This window comes from Marmota monax, unplaced genomic scaffold, assembly GCF_021218885.2.
Source record: "Marmota monax isolate L192 unplaced genomic scaffold, Marmota_monax_Labrador192_F-V1.1 WCK01_AAM20220418_F8-fsc00012, whole genome shotgun sequence".
In the NCBI taxonomy this organism is placed as follows: Eukaryota; Metazoa; Chordata; class Mammalia; order Rodentia; family Sciuridae; genus Marmota; species Marmota monax.
The window spans coordinates 30703382-30722619 of record NW_026695227.1 but is presented as its reverse complement, the minus strand read 5'-3'; the positions used below and the strand labels follow the sequence as shown (position 1 = coordinate 30722619).

The 19238-nt window shown below is 42.9% G+C and overlaps 1 protein-coding gene across 6 annotated transcripts in view; it reads left to right on the top strand.

Moving 5' to 3' along the window:
• Positions 1-2085: 2085 nt before the first annotated feature.
• Fmnl3 (formin like 3) overlaps positions 2086-19238 on the top strand; it is a 54846-nt gene continuing 37693 nt past the window's right edge. For 5 of the 6 annotated variants that reach the window (XM_046435522.2, XM_046435521.2, XM_046435519.2 and 2 more), the window contains exon 1: positions 2086-2496. In XM_046435522.2, coding sequence (XP_046291478.1) covers positions 2371-2496 — 126 coding nt within the window. In that variant the 5' untranslated portion in view covers positions 2086-2370. Of the gene's footprint in view, positions 2497-11268; positions 11334-19238 lie in introns of all 6 variants that reach the window. The other variant, XM_046435520.2, reaches the window with a different exon arrangement.

The following is a 19238-nucleotide window of genomic DNA, read 5'->3' as shown; positions in this document are numbered from 1 at the left end:
GTGGAGCAAGAATAGAGATGTGAGTTGTTGGTTTGTCCAATTGGTTAAAGAGACTGAGCTTGAAAGGAGAGGGTTTCAGTGATCTACAAAGGCAGGGAATCCACTTTTTGGTTGTACAGAGCAGAAATTCAATACAGATTGATATAGAAAAAGAGAATTAGCTGGGTGCAGTGTAATATGCCTGTAATCCCAGTGATTGGGTGGCTGAAGCAGGAGGATCACAAGTTAAAAGCCAGCCTCAGCAACTTAGCAAGGCCCTAAGCAATTTAGTGGAACCTGTCTCAAAATAAAAAATAAAAAGGCTGGGGGATGTGGCTCAGTGGTTAAGCACCCCTGGGTTCAATCCCTGGTACCAAAAACTAAAATAAGGAAAAAAAGAGAATTTACTAGCTTTAATAGCATCTATATGTTTATGATTTCCAAATTGGTATTGCCAGTCTGAATCTCCAGACTTATATATCCAATTGCCTAGTAGATACCTCTAGTTGGCCATTCAATAGGCAAATCAAACTCAACACAACCAAACACTGATTTCTGATCTTCTCTTTCCAACTTCCCCTTACCAAACCTACTCCCTTATAACCTTCCCCCATTTCAAGTAATGAAAAATCTACCCTCCCAGTTGCTCAGGTCAACTACTTTGGAGTTATCTTCCATTCACTGCCCATAAATTGTCAAATTTTATTGACTCTACTTTCAAATCCATCAAGAGTCTGACATTTCTCTCCATCTGTACAGATACCACCTTGGTCCAAACCACCATCATATCTCACCTCAAATTATTTTAATAGCCTACTATGGGTCTCCCAGCCCATTCCTTCATTTACTTTGTTTTCAATGTAAGAACCAGATGGAATCTATTATATAATATAAGTTAGAGCATGTCACTCTCCTCAAAATTCTCCAAAGGCTACTTATCCTACTTAGAGAAAAACCAAAGTCCTTACAATAGCTTATAATGCCCTACACAATATGTCTTCTAATTACCTTTCTGACTTCATCTTTCACTACTCTTTCCCTTGCTCATTGCATTACAGCCTCTTTGCTGTTCTTCTAACACATCAGACATAATATGCATTGGGAGTTCCCTCTGTCTGAATAATTGTCCCTCAAATATCCATATGGCCTTTAAATGCAATTTATTAGCAAGGCCTTTCTTTTTAAAAAAAATATATATTTTTTAGTTGTAGTTTTCAATACCTTTATTTTATTTATTTTTATGTGGTGCTGAGACTTGAACCCAGGGCCTTGCATGTGCTAGGAGAGTGCTCTACCGCTGAGCCACAACCCCAGCCAGGCCTTTCTTAATCATCTTATAATCTTAACCTCTCCCCCACCTCTATCCCCTTTCAGTTTTATTACTACTGATCACCAACACTTATACATTTTTCTTATTTAGTTTATTACCTGCCTCTTCTTCTACAATGAATACCATGAGGGGAAAATATGTCCTTTTTTTCCCCCCCTTTGGTACTGGGAATTGAACTCAGGGGCACTTGACCACTGAGCTACATCCTTCTAGCCCTATTTCGTATTTTATTTAGAGACAGGGTCTCACTAAGTTGCTTAGCGCGCCAATGCTGAGGCTGGCTTTGAACTTGCGATCCTCCTGTCCCAGCCTCCCTAGCCGCTGGGATTACAGGCGTGGACCACCGCACCCGGCTCTCAGTGACTTTTAACAGACTTGGTCTCTCCGTTTTCTGAGTGTCTTAATGTATCTAATTCTTTGGTAGGTAGTTTTGAACACTGTGCTTTATACTTATATGGATACAATAGTGCCTCATGCCCTCCGGCGACCCCAACGACCTGATACCCACTTGAGCCGCCAGGGCGCGCTCCGCTTCAGGCGCAAGGGCATAGGGGGCGGGAGCCTCTGTGATTGGCAGGTGCGGTCGTCAATCGATCGTAGGAGGGCGGGGCGGGCCGCCCGGGAGGCCCGTGGGCGGGAGGCGGGGCCTGCATGAATGCAGCCCGCGGCACGCGGGCTGCAGTCGGCGCTAGCTCTTGAGCGAAGCTCGAGTTCTGGTGGAGAGTGGGTGGGAGGAAGCGAAGTGGGGGGAGGGGAAAGAGCGCGGGGGGCGGGGAGGGGCAGCGCCCGGGCGGCGCGCCGAGAACTGAGAGGCAGCGGGTGTGAGCCAGAGTCGGCCGTCGCGGTCCCGGACGCTTCTGTGTCACTGTCCGCTGTGCCGCCCCCATCCTCGCCGCGCGCTGCCCCCACGGGACTCGGAGGAGCCCCAGCCGCTCTCGACGGGACCGGGGAATCGGGACTGGGAAGCCGGCGCTGAGAGAGGGATCGGGTCCACGCGGCCGAGCCCAAGGCCCCCGGGCGTGGAAGGGGGGGGCTAAGGCCCCCGAGGGGGCCCCGCCGCGATGGGCAACCTAGAGAGCGCGGAGGGGGGCCCGGGCGAACCGCCGTCGGTGTCGTTGCTGCTGCCGCCAGGCAAGATGCCGATGCCTGAACCCTGTGAGCTGGAGGAGAGGTTCGCCCTGGTGCTGGTGAGAGCTGAACCCAGCCCCCTTTCCCCTCCTACCACCCCCCGGGTCCCGACGCCCCGGGTGGGATTTTGTGCTGGTCCTGGTCCCGCCCACTCCTTAGCCAAGGGCGGACGACAGACCCCGGCCTCCAGTGTCCGCCCGGGAGCCTCTGTGCAACCAGTGGCTGAGCGGGGACAGCGGGTCGGGGATCTCCAGGGGTCGCTTCAACCAGTGGGCATTCCGGAGGAGGAGAGGGACCCCAGTCCGGTACCGCCCCAGGATCCGGACTTTTCCCTCCTTCCTTCCTTCCTCGGTGCTCACTTCTCCCCGCTTTTCGTCGTTCTCACGGGTCTGAGAATTCCCTTTTCGGAGGCTTTTGATGGGGCTGGCTCGCTCCTCAGCTACTTCGGACTAAGTTGAGTGGGGAAACTGCCTTTCAAGTTAACATGGAGGCGTCTCAGGGAGTGGGTTCCTCTCCCAGCCCAGACCAGATGTTTTGGGGGAGAGGGGGAAAGAAGAGGGGGCTGGCAGCTCTTGAAGCCAGTGGAATAAAGAGTAATGCCATTCTACTTATTTTTCAGGACAGCCTGCAGGCATCTTAAATTATAGTGGATATGCCTAAAAGGCTGAACATGTGGATAAGCCATTTCAAACTAGAGTGTTTTTCCAATTGAAACAATACATAAACCATCCCATTCTACCTCCTTCCCCCCCCCCCCTTTTCATATTAAGCCCTAGCGACTGGTTTGTGTTCTTTTGCTTGTGCTTCTTTGTAGTTGTTCTGTGCGTTCCAAAATGGTCGGTATGGATAGGCTTTTAGAGCTGACTTTGAGATTCTACTATGGCATGGGAATTGGACCTTGATGTCAATGATCCTGAATAGAGGTTCTGAGCTGATATCACTAGCATGAAGCAGGAGAATATGTTGGAGCTAAACATTAAAAGTTTTGGAGAAAGAAAATGAACATTTGCTAATAGATAAACTTGGGGAAATACTTAGTTTACCCAAAGAACTCTCTAAGAGGCAGCAATAATTCTGGCGTTATTCTTGGTATGGCTGAAGGGGCTAACTTTGCCAGTGTTGAGGGATAAGCATGGACTTAGCCGCCTTATTGGGTTTCATCTGCCTTAGAAGAGGGAGATTAGATCTTTTGGCAGCATTGGAACTGTCTAGAGATCCTGGACTCTGGTGGAGAGCCTGCCATCAGCCCATTGGCACCAGAGCTGGCTCAGAGAGGGTCCATGATGTTCTAAGGGGGAGCCAAGTCCCTGGCACCTCTGCATGCCAGTACTGTGAAGGGCCAGAGGGATCTGGGCCACACATCCTGTGGCCCTCCGCATTTCCCCCAGCTTCCTCAGAGGAATGGGGGGGGGGGTGAGTCAGTGATTACTAATGTGCTGTGACCATCTCAGGCTGAGGAGGAGAGACTGGGACATAGTGCCCTTGAGAACAAGAGCTCAACTGTTGGGAAAAAAGAGTGGGAGGGAAGCTGCACTTGAGCAGGGGTGTGAAAACCCCCAGGGAGCTGGCACCAGTTAGCTATAGAAATTAGAAAGAGATGGTCTGAAGTGTATTGAGTGAAGGGCTGTCCAAGGTAGGGGCTGCCATGCTTTTGGGGGAATACAGAACCAGTCTATCATGTCCTTATTGGAGTTTTGTTGGCTAGTTTGTTTAATCAGCAAATTGATGGCTTAATATTCACAAAATGTACATGATGTCCTGATTATTAACCAGAGCACCCAAAGAGCCCAGGTCAAGTAGGGGACTAGACCACCCACTTTCAGTCCTTCCTTTCTGTATAAAGATTTGTTTCCTTGTGGCTTTTGTTTTGGTCCTGTTTCTGTGTGTCTGAGCTGCTGCTGATGGAGGGTTTGAACAGGGCAGGCCAGGGCTGGTTAGCTGTCTCAGAAGAGGAGGGAATTTAACCTCAGTTTTCTAACACAGAAATAACACTTGAAGATTTGAGTTTTTCTCTGGGGACTCTTCAAGCTGTCTCCTTCTACCATCCTTTGGGAACAGTACTGACTGTGAGTTAGATGTTTGACTTAGGTATAGGGTCATGTATTTCCTGACCAGTTAGGAGAAGAAGCATAGTAGTAGAAAAAGCAAGGACTCTTAACCTCTTTGAACCTAGATTTTTTTTTTTTTAAAGAGAGAGAGAGAATTTTTATTTATTTATTTTTTAGTTTTTGGCGGACACAACATCTTTGTTTGTATGTGGTGCTGAGGATCGAACCCGGGTTGCACGCATGTCAGGCGAGCGTGCTACTGCCTGAGCCACATCCCCAGCCCTGAACCTAGATTTCATCATCTATAAAATGGGGCTAATAATTCCTGACCTGGAGGGATTGTGAGACCCAGATATATGTAAGGTGCTTGGCACCAGTAGGTACTTGGTATAGATGAGTTTCTTTGCATGGTAATATGAAACAGATAAGTTGCTCCTTAGTTTTTTTCTTTCCCAGTTTGTCAGCTTCACTGTAATTGGGTTTGTGAAAAAGCTATTTTGGAAAGGAGGATTATAGATGTGTAACACATTGGTGTCTCAGTTAAGCATGTGGACTTTCAAGTCAAAATGAGTTTAAATACTGAGAAGGAGACACTTTCACTCATAGAAAAGTATTTACCTTAAGTAAATTACTACTTAATCCCTTTATGTTCTGTTTTCCTCTTATAAATGAGAAAAATAATATCATTTTCCATAGGGGTTGTTGTGTGGATTTAATGAAATTAGAAGCCAAATACTTGTCAGAATCTGTTATGTATTATATGCTCAGTAAATGATAGCTTTTAAGTGTACCTCTCAACAGTGACTAAGATCTAAGATCACTTGAATTCCTCAAATGTGTTTTATTTATTTATTTATTTATTGATACTGGGAATTGAACCCAGGAATTCTTTAACTGAGCTAGCCCTTTTTATTTTTTATTTTGAGAAAGGATCTCACAAAGTTGCTTAGAGACTCAATAAATCACTGAGGCTGGGCTCAAATTTGTAATCCTCCTGCCTCAGCCTTCTAAATTACTAGGGTTATAGGAATGCTCCACCATGCCCCACCCAAAAGTGGTTTTAAGTTCAGAAATCTGATGAATCCAATTACCCCATTCTATATACCGAGTCTCAGGATATGCCTTCTGCTGTCAAATGGAGGCCCCTATGGAAACCCCCTGAAAAACACCCTGATTAGGGAAGTTGTATCAGTGCTGAGTCAATACCAGAGGCTCCCTCTTTTTATGTACAAATTACATGATCTGACCTACAGCCTGCTAGCCAGGTTGTAGAGCTAGAGGCCTGAGCCTGTGGAGTGATTTATTTAGGACATTGATCCTAAGAGTCTTAACCCAGTCCTGTACCCTAAACTGGGGCTTCCCTACTGGTGTGCTGCAAATAGGTCATGAGTATGCTGAGGTCCCTAATTAATCCCCTCTTGGTGTGCCCTGAGGTGAAAAAGGTTGTGAAGCTGCTGTGTTAAACTGCATTTGAGGATTCCCCCACCCCAGCAACAATTCGCATTCTGTTGAGTATTGAGAAATTTGGGGTTTAGACAATAATTGGAGTTCCTCTTTATTAATATTAGAATAAGAGCCAGTCTCTAATCTGATAAGGCATTTTGGTCCCAAGCTGAGTTGCTCTGAAGCTAAAATTTTGGCTAGAGCTGGACTTTCCTTAGGGGAGGTAGAAGGCTCTGAGAAGGTAGCTTTCTGCCTTTGGTTGTTTGCATCCTGATTATTCTCTTTGTTAACTTATTATAGGCTCAAAAGAGATCTAAAAGTTCTGATGCTGAGGAAGCCCTACTATCCTTCAGAAGGAGGCTTCCTGCATGAGGGTGGGGTTGTTTGGCAGAGTTGTCCCTGCTGCCGCTCTTTCTCACATTTCCTGGGTGAGGACTGATAACTTGGTTTGACCGTAAGTGTACTAGCTAAGCTGTTGTGGGTACTAGTTGTCTCAGAGGCTTTTAGGGGCCTCCTTTGATACAGAAAGGGGCTGGGAAAAACTTGGTTTAAATATCAGGTTCCAAATTGCCGTGGTTGAATTTTTTTCTCCCCAGCCCTGGGGATTGTGGTGAATTAGTTCAGGCTGGAATAGAAAGGAGGGAAAGGGCCCTTGACAACAGCTGGTTAGAGGAACCTCTTCCTTGTTAAGAGAACCCACTGAGAAGACCAGAGGCCACAGAGAGGAACCTCATTCCCTTGCTTGATTTTTCTATATGGCCCAGCCTTAGTCTGAGGAAGGCGTTGTGTGTCAGGGATGGGTAGAGTAGATTGTCATTTGGGTCTGTTTTCACTGCCCACAGGGAGAGTCAGTTTTTGTTTTTCCTCTCTTATTCATTATCTAAAGTATGGGACAATTCTTAGAGAAGATGAGATTGAAGGAAAATATCTTTTCTTAGTACCCTTACCAAATGCAGCCAATGTAGTTTAAATTCTGTCTCCTTCCTTCCTTCCTTCCTTGCATAGAGTGCTGTACAGTGTTGCGATACGTGACAATATGTATTTATCCACTTTTTAAAATTTTGCTTTTGTTATTTCATTAGTTTTCCTAGACTGGTAATTGTAAACATTTCCAAATGCTTGTACAATGGTCCATGAAGTGAATGTACCATTGTTTACCTAACCATACTCCTACTGTTGGACATTAGGTTATTTGCTTCTGTTTGGTATTATACACAATGCTGTGATGAACATCTTGCATACAACATCTTTTCAATATTTAGAGTTTTGCTTAGACTAGAAACCTAAACTTACTGGATTGTGGATACAAATTTTTTTAAGGTAGTAAATACATATTTTCAAGTGGTTTTTTAAAAAAGAGATTAATGTGCTAGGCATTGTGGTGCATGTCTATAATCCTAGTTAACTGGGTAGGCTGATGCAGAAGAATCACAAGTTTGAGGCTTCCTGGGTTTAGGATTGGAGATGTAGCTCAGCAGTAGAGCACTTGCCTAGCATGCTTGATCCCGGGGTTCAATCCTCAGTACCAAGAAAAAGAAAGAAGAAAGAGAGAGAAAGAGTTGTGTGTGAATGTCCTTAAAAGGAAAGAAAATGATTAAGAATAGTTTCTTGGACAGGGGATGCTCAATGGTAGAGTGCTTGCCTAGCATGCTGCAAGGTTTCAGGTTCAAACCCCAGCACTGCCAAAAAAAAAAAAAAAAAAAAAATTTCTCTTGATTATGATTTTTTTCTCCTGATAGCATGTTTATTAAGCTAATTTGGAAGATACTAAAAAGTATAAAGAAATTAAATTAAAGTCACCTATAAGTTCACCATCTCCTCCCCCCCCCCCCACCATGTTTAGTTTTGCAGTATTGGGGAAATGAACCAGGGGCACTTTACTGAGCTGCACCTCCATCTTTCTCTTTTTTGGAGGGAAGATACTGGGGATTGAACCCAATAGCACTTTACCACTAAGCCACATTCCTGGTCCTTTTTTATTTTGAGACTGGGTCTTGCAAAGTTGCTTAGGTCCCTGCTAAATTGCTATGGCTGGGCCTCAAACTTATGATTCTCCTGCCTCAGCCTCCTGAGTTGCTGGGATTACCATCTACTATTAACAGTGTTTGTGAGTGTGTGTGTGTGTGTGTGTGTATGTGTACAATTGGAATCATACTGTGCATATTGTTTTATAAAATGAATTTTTCTTTACAGTTTTATGCATCATCTCACTTGCTAAATGTTCTTCATTAGCATGATTTTATAGCTGCATAGTACTCCATAATACAGTATTTATTTACTGCATTATCTGGCACTTTTTTTTTTTTTTTTGTACTGGAGATTGAACCCAGGGGTACTTACCTACTGAGCCATATCCCAACCCTTTTTATTTTTTATTTTCAGACAGAGTTTCACTAAGATGCTTAGGGCCTGCTAAATTGCTGAGACTGGATTGAATTTGTGATCCTTCTTCCTCAACCTTCTAAATTGCTGGGATTATAGGCATGTGCCACCATGCCTAGCTTCTTGCATTTTTTTTTTTTTTGGACCAGGGATTGAATTCAGGGGCACTTGATCCCTGAGCCCATCCCCAGCCTTATTTTGTACTTTATTTAAAGACAGGGTCTCACTGAATTGCTTAGTGTCTCCTAGTTGCTTAGGCTGGCTTTGAACACATAATTCTCCTGTCTCAGCCTCCCAAGCCACTGGGATTACAGGCGTGCGCTACCGCACCCGGCTCTTGCTTTTTTTTTTTTTTTTTTTAATACTTTTTCATTTTAGTTGTCGCTGGGCACAGTACTTTATTTTATTTATTTATGTGGTGCTGAGGATCGAACCTAGTGCCTCATGCATGTGAGACAAGTGCTTTACCACTTAGTCACAACCCCAGCCCAGCTTCTTGCATTTTTAAAATCTCTCTCTTTTTCTTTCTTGTTATTATAAATAACACTGTGATGAACATCCTGTGCATAAATATTTGTGTTCATCGCTGATTATTGTCTTAGATAAATTGCCAGAAATGGAATTGTTGTGTCAAAGGGTTGTACTTTTTTTTTTTTTTTTTTTAAAGACAGCCTCGCCAAAGTTTATTGCTAAATATACATTACGGCCTTGTTACAATAGCTGATCCTTTCCTAATTGTGATGGGCCTTTATTTTATTCATTTATTTATATGTGGTGCTGAGACTGGAACCCAGTGCCTCACACATGTGAGGCAAGTGCTCTACCACTGAACCAGGATCCCAGCCCCAAGGGCTATACTTTTTAAAGGCCTCTAACACTTAAAATTTTTTTTAATCAGTTACTTTTTCTACTGATAGTATATAAGTGGCTCCTTTTCTCTATAAACTAACCATTTCTTTTTTTTTTTTTTTTTTTTTTTTGTGGTGCTGGGGATTGAATCCAGGGTGAACCCAGGGCCTTGTGCATACAGGGCAGGCACTCTGCCAACTGAGCTATACCCCTAGCCCCTGGGTGATTTAACTTTTTAAAAACCTTCATTAACTTGATTAATAAAAATTGGCATCTTATCTTGTCTTGAATTTTTTCTGAATATTTCATCATAAGTATTTTGGGCATCGTATGTTTGTGTCCTTTGCTCTCTATTGGGGATTTATTATATATATACATATGTCTGTGAAATAAATATATATACTTTTGACACTTTCAATATTAAATATTTTTCACATATGAAACTGCTTAAACACTATATGTAAGAATAAATACTAAGATGAACACCATTGTATCCACTGTGGAGTTCTTGGAATTGCTTCCTGCCCCTTGTTTTCTTCTTCCTTACCTTAGCTGAGATGTGAAAGGGTTTTAGTTCAGGACTCCTTGGGTCTGTGTTTTGCAGCTGGGACAGTCCAGGTGGCAGCTACACCAGTGCTTCCTAACTTTGTCTCTGAGGAAGCAACTGCTACAGCTGGTGAGAATAGGAACTGGTCATGGTGGAACTAAGTATTTTTTAATGAAAATCTTAATAATCCTTTTTTTATAACATGCTCAGAATTGGCACATTTAAAAAAATTTTTTTAGTTGTTGTTAGACATTTATTTTACTTATTATGTGATGTTGAGGATCAAATCCAGTGCCTCTCACATGCTAGGCAAGCGCTCTACTACTGAGCCATAACCCCAGCCCCTTAATAATCTTAATAACTAATCTTAGGTGAAAAAGAAGCCAAAGTTGAGAGGAAATGAGATCACAGATCCTCCTCTGCTCTTGGATTGCTTGGGAATGCTGGGCAGAACCAGAGCCCTGGTTGTGTGATAAAGACCAAAGTATGCACAGTAAGAACTGACTAGAGTGAACCCAGGGAACAGCAGCACTGGCTGCCTAGTCAGCATGTCATCTGTTCTGCCAGTCAGCTGGTCACCTCCATTCTGGAGAATCATTTCTTCCAAATCTGAGTTGAGCTGCAGCAGAACCAAGGAAAGACCAGGGGGTTATTCTAGATCAGAAATGACTTAGAGAAGGAGAAGGACCTTTTTCTTTGAAGATAAGAGAGGGTGCTGTCATCACATAGCCTCCCCCTCTTCTCAGCCTCTCTGGGTACTTCAGGACATCGTATGTTTGTGTCCTTTGCTCTCTATTGAGGATTTATTATATATACATATGTCTGTGAAATAAATATATATACTTTTGACACTTCAGAGAAGTGATTAGCAGGGAAGGGATTAGCAATGGATAGGAATTTAGAGTTTTAAGGTTGTCTTTCATGAAGAGGAAGGAATTCCAGAATAGAGCCTACCTGGGCAGCTAGAGTTCCTCAGTTTCTGTTTCCGGGCCTTTTTTTTTTTTTTTCCTCCATGGCAAAGCTACACTTTTTATCTTGTTTTCCATCCACATGGGAGTGAGTCCTCATGAAGGGTGTGTTGGTATCAAGCTGCCTCTTGGTCCTGAGATCCACTTCTTGTCCTTTTCACAGTTCTTTTCTTTCCACGTTCTTGCTCCTGCTGGCATGTGCTACACTACTGAGCTATACCCTGAGCCCCTTTCCAGGTTCTCTTACCCTTTCTGCCTTCTAGCACCTCACAGCAAAGGTGTGGGTTGGGAGTTTGTGTGTTGGGTAGGGGAGGACCTGGAGAGCTTTGGGGATTAGTGTCTAAGTCCAGCTTTACTAATCTTCATGCTCTTCCTAGTTTGTAAAGAAGTATGAAGTTGTTGAAAGGTGTTCTAAGTAATATTCAGAACCATGAGGGGCTAGCTAGCAGAATTAATTACATGACAGATTTTTTTTTTTTTTTTTTTTTTTGTGCCTATGGAGGAAGGATTTAGGCTGTTGTATCAATGGCTGTTCAGTTATTGTCCTTATCTCCCCTACTTACCTCTTTAAACTACTTTTCCACCCTCACCCAGGATTATGGCCAAGGCTACGTTAAGAACCAGAAGTCTTGCCTTTGGATCCCCAATAGGAGAGAGAGGTACTGTTTCTCCCCTACTTAATCATCTGTGCTTAAATTCTGACTGGAGACAATCAAAGTTCTCTTCTAATTGCCCCAGACCCTCTCTCCAGGTAAGAGCTGGATATGAGCCTGAGGTTGGTGACTTTAATAGATAGCTATTTTGTTATAAGAACTATTTAATAGTTTAGAACAGAGTTTCTGCTTTGTTTTTACCAGTTTCATTGCAGGTTGCAGGGAATTGGGGAACCAGACACTAGATCTTCCTAGAGTTTCCTATGAAACAGTTAAAAAAAAAAAAAAAAAAAAGGCTGGGGATATAGCTCAGTTGTTAGAGTGCTTGCCTCACATGCACAAGGCCCTGGGTTCAATCCCCAGCACCACAAAAAAACAAAAACCCTCTATTCTGGAAGGAAGTAACAGGTTTGAGATTTCTAGGCTCAGACTTTCTTTTCTGAAAGAAAGACCATTTTTATTACATGGATGAGGATAAGACTTACTCTTCAGGGTTGTGAGGATATTAAGGGAATCAACATAGTGAAAAGACTTTGTAATCTATAAAGGTTCTACAAATAAGAGTTTATTACATATACATCACTTAATATACCACCTCTGATCTACATTTCATGTGGTTTTCAACCAAGGAGGAGGTATTGTCCTAGAAGGGTTTTTGAGAACAAGTGAGGAGGTCTTGTATCACACTGACTGGGAGTGGACTTAGTGTCTAAGGACTGTGGATCTAAAGATCTACAGTGTTGGGTCAATCCTCCTCTAAGCAGGAGCTCCAAATGCTGGTAGTACTCCTGTTAAGATTTGCCTTTGCTTATCTGAACCTTCCCTGTCCTGTGTCCCTATAGGGAATGAAGCTCTAAGAGGAGTAAAAGTGAATGCAGAATCATAGTTCCTGGGCTTTCTGAGATTTCCCATTTCCTGTTCACCTCAGGAAGGACAGCCCTCTTGTTATTTCTGCTTATGTGTTAAGTGCCTGATTTTTCTGTACTGTGGGCTCTACCCTAAACCAGCCTAAACCTCATCACGGCAGTTTGGAGTATATATACTACACTCACCCCTTGGTTAGTCTCTCAAGTCAGTGTAAAAGTCTTTGTAAGTTGGGAACGAACGAATAAATAAATAAATAATTCCCCCCCTGTATTTTTATTGGTACATTATAGTTGTATATACTGGTGGGATTTGACATATGCACACAATTTAACAATATATTTTGGGCAATATCATTGGGAATATGTTTGACTGACTGCCTTTATTTTATTTGTTTATTTTTATACGGTGCTGAGGATGGAACCTAGTGCCTCACGCATGCTAGGCAAGCACTCTGCCACTGAGCTACAGCCTCAGCCTGGGAATATGTTTGAGAAATATTTTTTTCCTTAAATATTTTTTAGTTATTGATGGACTTTGTTTATTTATATGTGGTGCTGAGAATAGAACCCAGTCCCTCACACATGCTAGGCAAGTGCTCTTCTACTGAGCTACAACCCCAGCCCTTGAGAGTCTTTTTGACAGTGCTTCTGAATCTTTTGGATAATAGATCGCTTTGAAATAGATAGATATAGATAATAACATCCCTTTGAAATAGATCCCTTTGACCAGGCCAGGTGCAGTGGCATAGGCCTGTAATCCCAGTGGCTTGGAAGACTGAGACAGGAAGATTGTGGATTTGAAGCCAGCCTCAGCAACTTAGCAAGACCCTGTCTCAAAATAAAATATAAAAAGGGATGGGGATGTGGCTCAATGGTTAAGTAGTTAATGGCACCTGGGTTCAATCTCCAGTACCAAAGAAAAAAAGAAAAGAAAACCTGTGACCTCCCCTCACGCTATGTGCGTATACACAGTATTTTGGGAAGCTTATTAAAATCCATTCTTGAATCTCCTTGGGAAGTTCTGGTTTCAAACCTGGAGGAATGGGAAGGGACTGCAGATGAGGACACTCCTATAGGAGCTCCTCTGCACCAACAGTATTCTGAGTCTGTTATCAGAACAGATAAAGTGATGCCTCTGTTGGTGGTTCCAACGAAGAGAGCTTGTTGGAACTTGGCTGATTCCCGTTCAAAGGGAGATAGGCCCCTGGACACTTTGGTTTCACTTTAATTTAAAGATCTGTTGTGGTGGGGCTTACCCATTTGAACTAAGACCTAGCTTTCAACCTCCTGGAACATTCAGCTAGAGGTGATAGAACATTCTTTGATAAATCCCAGGAAACTAGTGGTCCTTGCAGTGGGGCCAAAGGTTAGGTTCCATCCCGAGTTTGGGAGATAACAATGCTGACATTTAAGAAGAAGAAGTTGGGTGTGTTGGTGCATGCCTGTAATCCCAGTGGTTTAGGAGGCTGAGGCAGGAGGATCACGAGTTCAAAGCCAGCCTCAGCAAAAGCGAGGCGCTAAGCAACTCAGACCCTGTCTCTAAATAAAATACAAAATAGGGCTGGGGATGTGGCTCAGTGATTGAGTGCCCCTGAGTTCAATCCCCAGTCCAAAAAAATAATAATAATAATAAAAAAAATAAGAGAGAGAAGCTTTTCTCTCTCTCTCTTTTTTCCATTACTGGGGATTGAACTCCAAGCTTTACCTGTACATGCTAGGCAAGTACTCTACCACTGAGTTACATTCCCAGCCTAGAACTCAACTTTTAGTGTTAAGAAAGAAAGCTCTGTCTCTTCTCTTCCACTCTCTGCACTGAACCAAAAGAAAACAAGAGAAAAGACATCAATGGGGTCAGCAGCTTGCCACAGCCCCATTCCCTGTCCTGTGCTGAGTTTGTCACTGGTTTTTAAGAATCCTAAGAAATACTTTTCTGCCTTGGGGCTATATTTTAAGTTCTTAAATATATGCATGATCCCGGTTCCCAGGCACAGGCAGATTGTGTATTTTTAGTCTCTTTCATTTCCAGGCCAGTGAAAGCTGTAACCTGCAGTCTTGACAGAGCCATGGCAGTGGAGTAGGCAAAGGGAATAAGCCCAAGCTCTGAGCTTCACTGAACCTAAGCTTCTCAAAGTCAGCTCAGCAGCCCTGACTCCCATGGAAATAATTTTCTCTAGATTCTTGTCTCCTAGGAATAAGTATGGCAAATAATTTTAAGAACTTACAATTATTGAATAGTTATCCCAAGCACTGTGCAAAGCACTTCACATACATTATCTCACTTAATCATCACAACTACAAAGCAGGGGTTTTTTGTTTGTTTGTTTTTGTTTCTGGTACTTGGCATTGAACCTAGGGCTTCATGCTTACTGGGCAAATACTCTACTACTGAAATACATCCCCAGTTGAGTTTTTTGTGTGCTTATTCTTATTTTGTTTTGTTCTTAACTGAAGACCTCGGTTCTTATTATTTCCATTTTATAGATGAGGAAACTGAAGTCCAGGAAGGCTAAATAGTTCACTAGAATTATACAGCTAGTAGTTAGTGAAGTCAGGATTTTTTTTAATATTTATTTTTTTAGTTGTAGGTGGACACAATCTGTTTATTTTATTTACTTATATGTGGTGCTGAGAATTGAACCCAGCGCCTCACACATGCTAGGCGAGCGCTCTACCACTGAACCACAACCCCAGGCCAAGTGAAGTCAGGATTTTAATCCAAACGGTGTGACTCAAAACTCGCCTTTATTACATTTTCTTCTTTCCAGGGTTGACTCCCCTTGTTATCACTATTGCTTTGGTGAGGATTGAGTAGATTATGGCAGAATATGGGGGAAGAACATATTAGGACAAGTTCTTCTTTGCCAAGAGTGTGGTGGAAAGATTTGGGCTTTGGAGTTAGCCAGTCCTAGTTGGAATCCCTGCTATCCCACTAGGACATTTGCTATTTAATAAGTTTGTTTTTTTTTTTTTTTTTTTACTTGCCAGATGCTAGTGATACCAGTGGGTATAAAGTTGTTTTTTTTAAAAAAAAAAAAACAATGCCATTGCCTTTATGGAGTTTTGAAGAAAAGACAAATATTAAACAAATAATGATTTAATTACAAATTAGGATATGTCCTTAGGAGGCAAAGAATAGATTGTTAAGAGAACATAATAAAGAAAATTTCATTTAGATTAGGAAATCTTGGGTCTATTCTAAATGTTCATTTTGTTTTCCTTCCTTTCTTGATTTATTAAGAAAATATATTTTAGATACCTGCTCTATACACAGCACTTTTCCAAGTGCTTTGGAGTATATCAGAGAAATAGGAGATAATGCCACCTGACCTGTTGTAATGGAGTTAGTGTTAAGAAAGAAAGCTCTGCCTCTTCTCTTCTTTTTGCTCTAGTCTTTTTTTTTAATGTTTACTTTTTAGTTTTTTTAGGTGGACACAATGTCTTTATTTTATTTTTATGTGGTGCTGAGGATCAAACCCAGTGCTTCACGCATGCCAGGTGAGTGTGCTACCACTTGAGCCACATCCCCAACCCAGTTTTGCTCTAATCTTGCAGGACACTTCCCTCAACCCCTGTCCCATCCATTGTCCTAGCTAAAAGAATTAGGGAAAGGGTTTTCTTTCCTTTTTTTTTTTGATACTGGGGATTTGAACCTGGGGGCACCAAACCACTGAGCTATATCTTTAGCCCCCTTTTTAAAAAAAATTGAAACAATTCTCGCTAAGTTGCTTAGGGCCTCACTAAATTGTAAATTGTTGAGGCTGGCTTTGAACTTGTGATCCTCCTGCTTCAGCCTCCTGAGCATGGGAGGGGGAAAGGGTTTTTGAGGAAAAAAGAACAACCTGTGCAAAGCCTTGGGGTAGGAACTGAAAGGCCAGATTGGTTGACAAGGATGCTGAAGAGAGGTCCAAGAAGGCATCAGAGAGGTGAGCAGGACCCAGATCATGTGAGAACTTCTGGCTTTGGTAAGAAGTTTTAAAATTAGTTGTAGAGGCAGTTTTAGACATGGTAGTACTCTGCCCTGCTTAATAGTGTTAAGTTCACTGTGGCTTCTGTGACAGTCCTGGAATCTGTTTCCCTCTGGCAGCAGCCACCCTGAATGAGAGCCTGGCTTCTTGCAAGGCTCTGCTACCAGAATGATGGCACCCTTTGCCCTTTCAGGTTTGACTGGTACTCGGCCCTCACTCCTGTACCCACCCTCAGGCCAGAAAGGGCAGTGTCTGTGCCAGGCTGTCCCCAGTGTTTGACGTGCCTATCAGTGGCCTGAGCCTATAATTTGGTGGGTTGGATGGTTACAAAAATAAAAAGTGTGACCTATAACTAAAGCTGAGTGGATTCAGTGAAGAGGGAGCTTTTAATTTGCAGAGATCCTGGGCTGTACTTAAGTGGAGGAGAAACGGGTCTCCTCCCCGACTCTCCTCTGAGTTCTGCTTTAGTACTTGCTTTGGGGTGGCTGAGAGCTTGGGAACTTGGGGGTGAGATGTGGGGCACTTTAGGGAGGTATTTGAAAGGACGATGGGGGTTTGATAGGGCTTCCTTGGAAAGTAGGCATTATTTAGCCCACTGGAAATGGAAATAGTTGAAAAATGCTTGCTGCATACTTGTTTATTTGTTAAACAACTATTGAATGTATATTTTAGACATTAGAGGTACCAATGGCAAAAGAAACAGACCATTCTCATAGAATTCATATTGTAATTGGAGAGACAGTAAACAAACATACAGATATATAACATAATGTTAAGCAGCAATCAGTGCCATGTAGTAAAAGAAGGTAAGATAAGGAGATTGAGAATAATGGAGGTGATAGTGTAGAAAGGAGGTGATAGTGTAGAAAGGGGGTCAGGAAATTGGGGGGGTTAAAGTAAACAAGAAGAGTTAAATAGGAAAGGGCCTTTCTGTGGACTCTGAATCACAGAGCCTGAGTGTGTCTCTGAGGAAGGGGGACTTCCAGTGGCAGTGCAGCCATGTGGGTAGGGATCAGAGGCAGTGTTCCTCTGGGGACCCAGCTGGTTCCTAGGCCCAGGTGGGTCCCAGTCAGGGTCTGTGGTTACTTCTTCCTGGCTCCAGTTGTCAGAACTGTCTACAAAGCCGGGCAGGGTGCTGATTAATTGTAAATTGACACTTGTCTTTCTAGGGCTTGTCAAGCCTGATTCTTTCAAGATTTCCTAAAGTTGCTGAGTATTCTGGGCTAGAAGAGGAATACAAAGTCAGGCCTGGGAAACAGCTGTGAGGAGTGAAGGGATTCCTTCAGCCTGTGTGCATGTGTGTACATGGGCATTTTGTAAGAGCTTTGAGGCTCAGTGGATTTGGATTTGAATCCTGACCTCTGTGTATTGGCTCTGTGATCTTGGGCCAGTTCACCTACTTGAATGTAGTTTCTTTATCTGTATAATTAAGATAGTAGTACTTACCTTTTAGAGATTTTGTGAGGATTAGCTAACATATATAAAGTATCCAATGCAATGTCTGGTATAGTTGGTACTCAGTAATAAATTTAAGTAGAAATATTCTAAGGCCATTAACCTTTTGAATCAGGAATCTGGTATTGAGGAGCCAAATGAGAATGTTCAAGAAATATGAATTGTCATTGATAGGTAGAAACTGTTTTTCTGGCCAGGCGTGGTGGCACATGCCTGTAATCCCAGTGGCTCAGAAGGCTGAGACAGGAGGATTGCAAGTTCAAAGCCAGCTTCAGCAATGGTGAGGCACATAGCAACTCAGTGAGACCCTGTCTCTAAATAAAATACAAAATAGGGCTGGGGAGGATGTGGCTCAGTGGTTGAATGCCCCCGAGTTCAATCCCCAGTCCAAAAAAAAAAAAAAAAAGAAAGAGAGAGAGAGAAAGAAAAGAAACTGTTTCTCTGTACCTCAAACTTGTAAAATCTCTGAACTGCACACCGACGTTAGTCACTGTTTTTTCCAGCTTAGCCTAGTCATGACCTCTCCACAGACCTTAGGGGCCCCTCAGGAACTGTGTAACACCTGGATCCTGTGCACCTGTCCCTTAGCATATTTTTTCTCTGATGTAGCTATGGAAAGGCTCAACTTTTTTTTGTGTGTGCAGCAGAGGGCTACTGGGGATTGAATCCAGGGGCAGTCTACCACTGAGCTACGTCCCCAATACTTTTTTTATTTTGAAACAGGGTCTTACTAAATTGTTGAGGCTGGCCTTGAACTTGCAATCTTCCTTCCTCTGCCTTCCAAGTCACTGGGATTACAGGTGTGCACTATCACACCTGGCTAGGACTTGACTTTGAGAGAGTGCTAAACTGGGGGCTTTTATAAAGGTCAGAACAGCCATATGGGCCTGTTGAGGCTCAGACATGTCTTCCTTGGACTGTATTGAACTCTGGAGAGGTAGGGCCATTGCTGTGCAGATTCATTTTGCAGACTGGAGATCACCTACTCTCCTCCCTTCATTGTGAAACTTGGAGAGGCCTGAATGTATCTAGAATGGCTGCACCAGTAATATCTAAATAGGTTTATTTGAACCTTCTATGTCCAGAATATACTTGGACCCCTTTGAACAGAGTTCTTCATTGTGGTTGTGGTTATTTTGTTTTTACTTGCTGCTCAGCAGAATCAGCATCACACAAGCACTCATTATCTTCAGGCCCTTGGCAGTCAGGGCACTTGGTGAATCCTGTTCCCTTGTGATGTGCTCACGTCTGCAGATTATTTCCTGATGCATCTGGCATGAGTTCCAGGTTGATGGTCCAATAGCAGCTACTAATTGCTCCCTTTGGACTTGTTTAATTACTGCTGGCATGGTGGGTGACTAAGGAGTTAAGAATCTCTTGTGCATTTATGGGGCAACAGGCCCTGGTGAGGTCCCAAAGCATTTATCTGTCATTTCCCTAGAAAATCCTTATTAAAGGTTGTAAGCATAATCTTGGGTCTTGAGCCAGCTAGAGTGTTGGGTGGCATTTGGTCTCTTACTGGATTCCTTCCAAGAATTATAAAGAAACTATCTAGGGCTGGGATAGTGGCTCAGTGGTAGAGTCCTTGCCTAGCATGCATGAAGCACTGGGTTCAATCCTCAGCA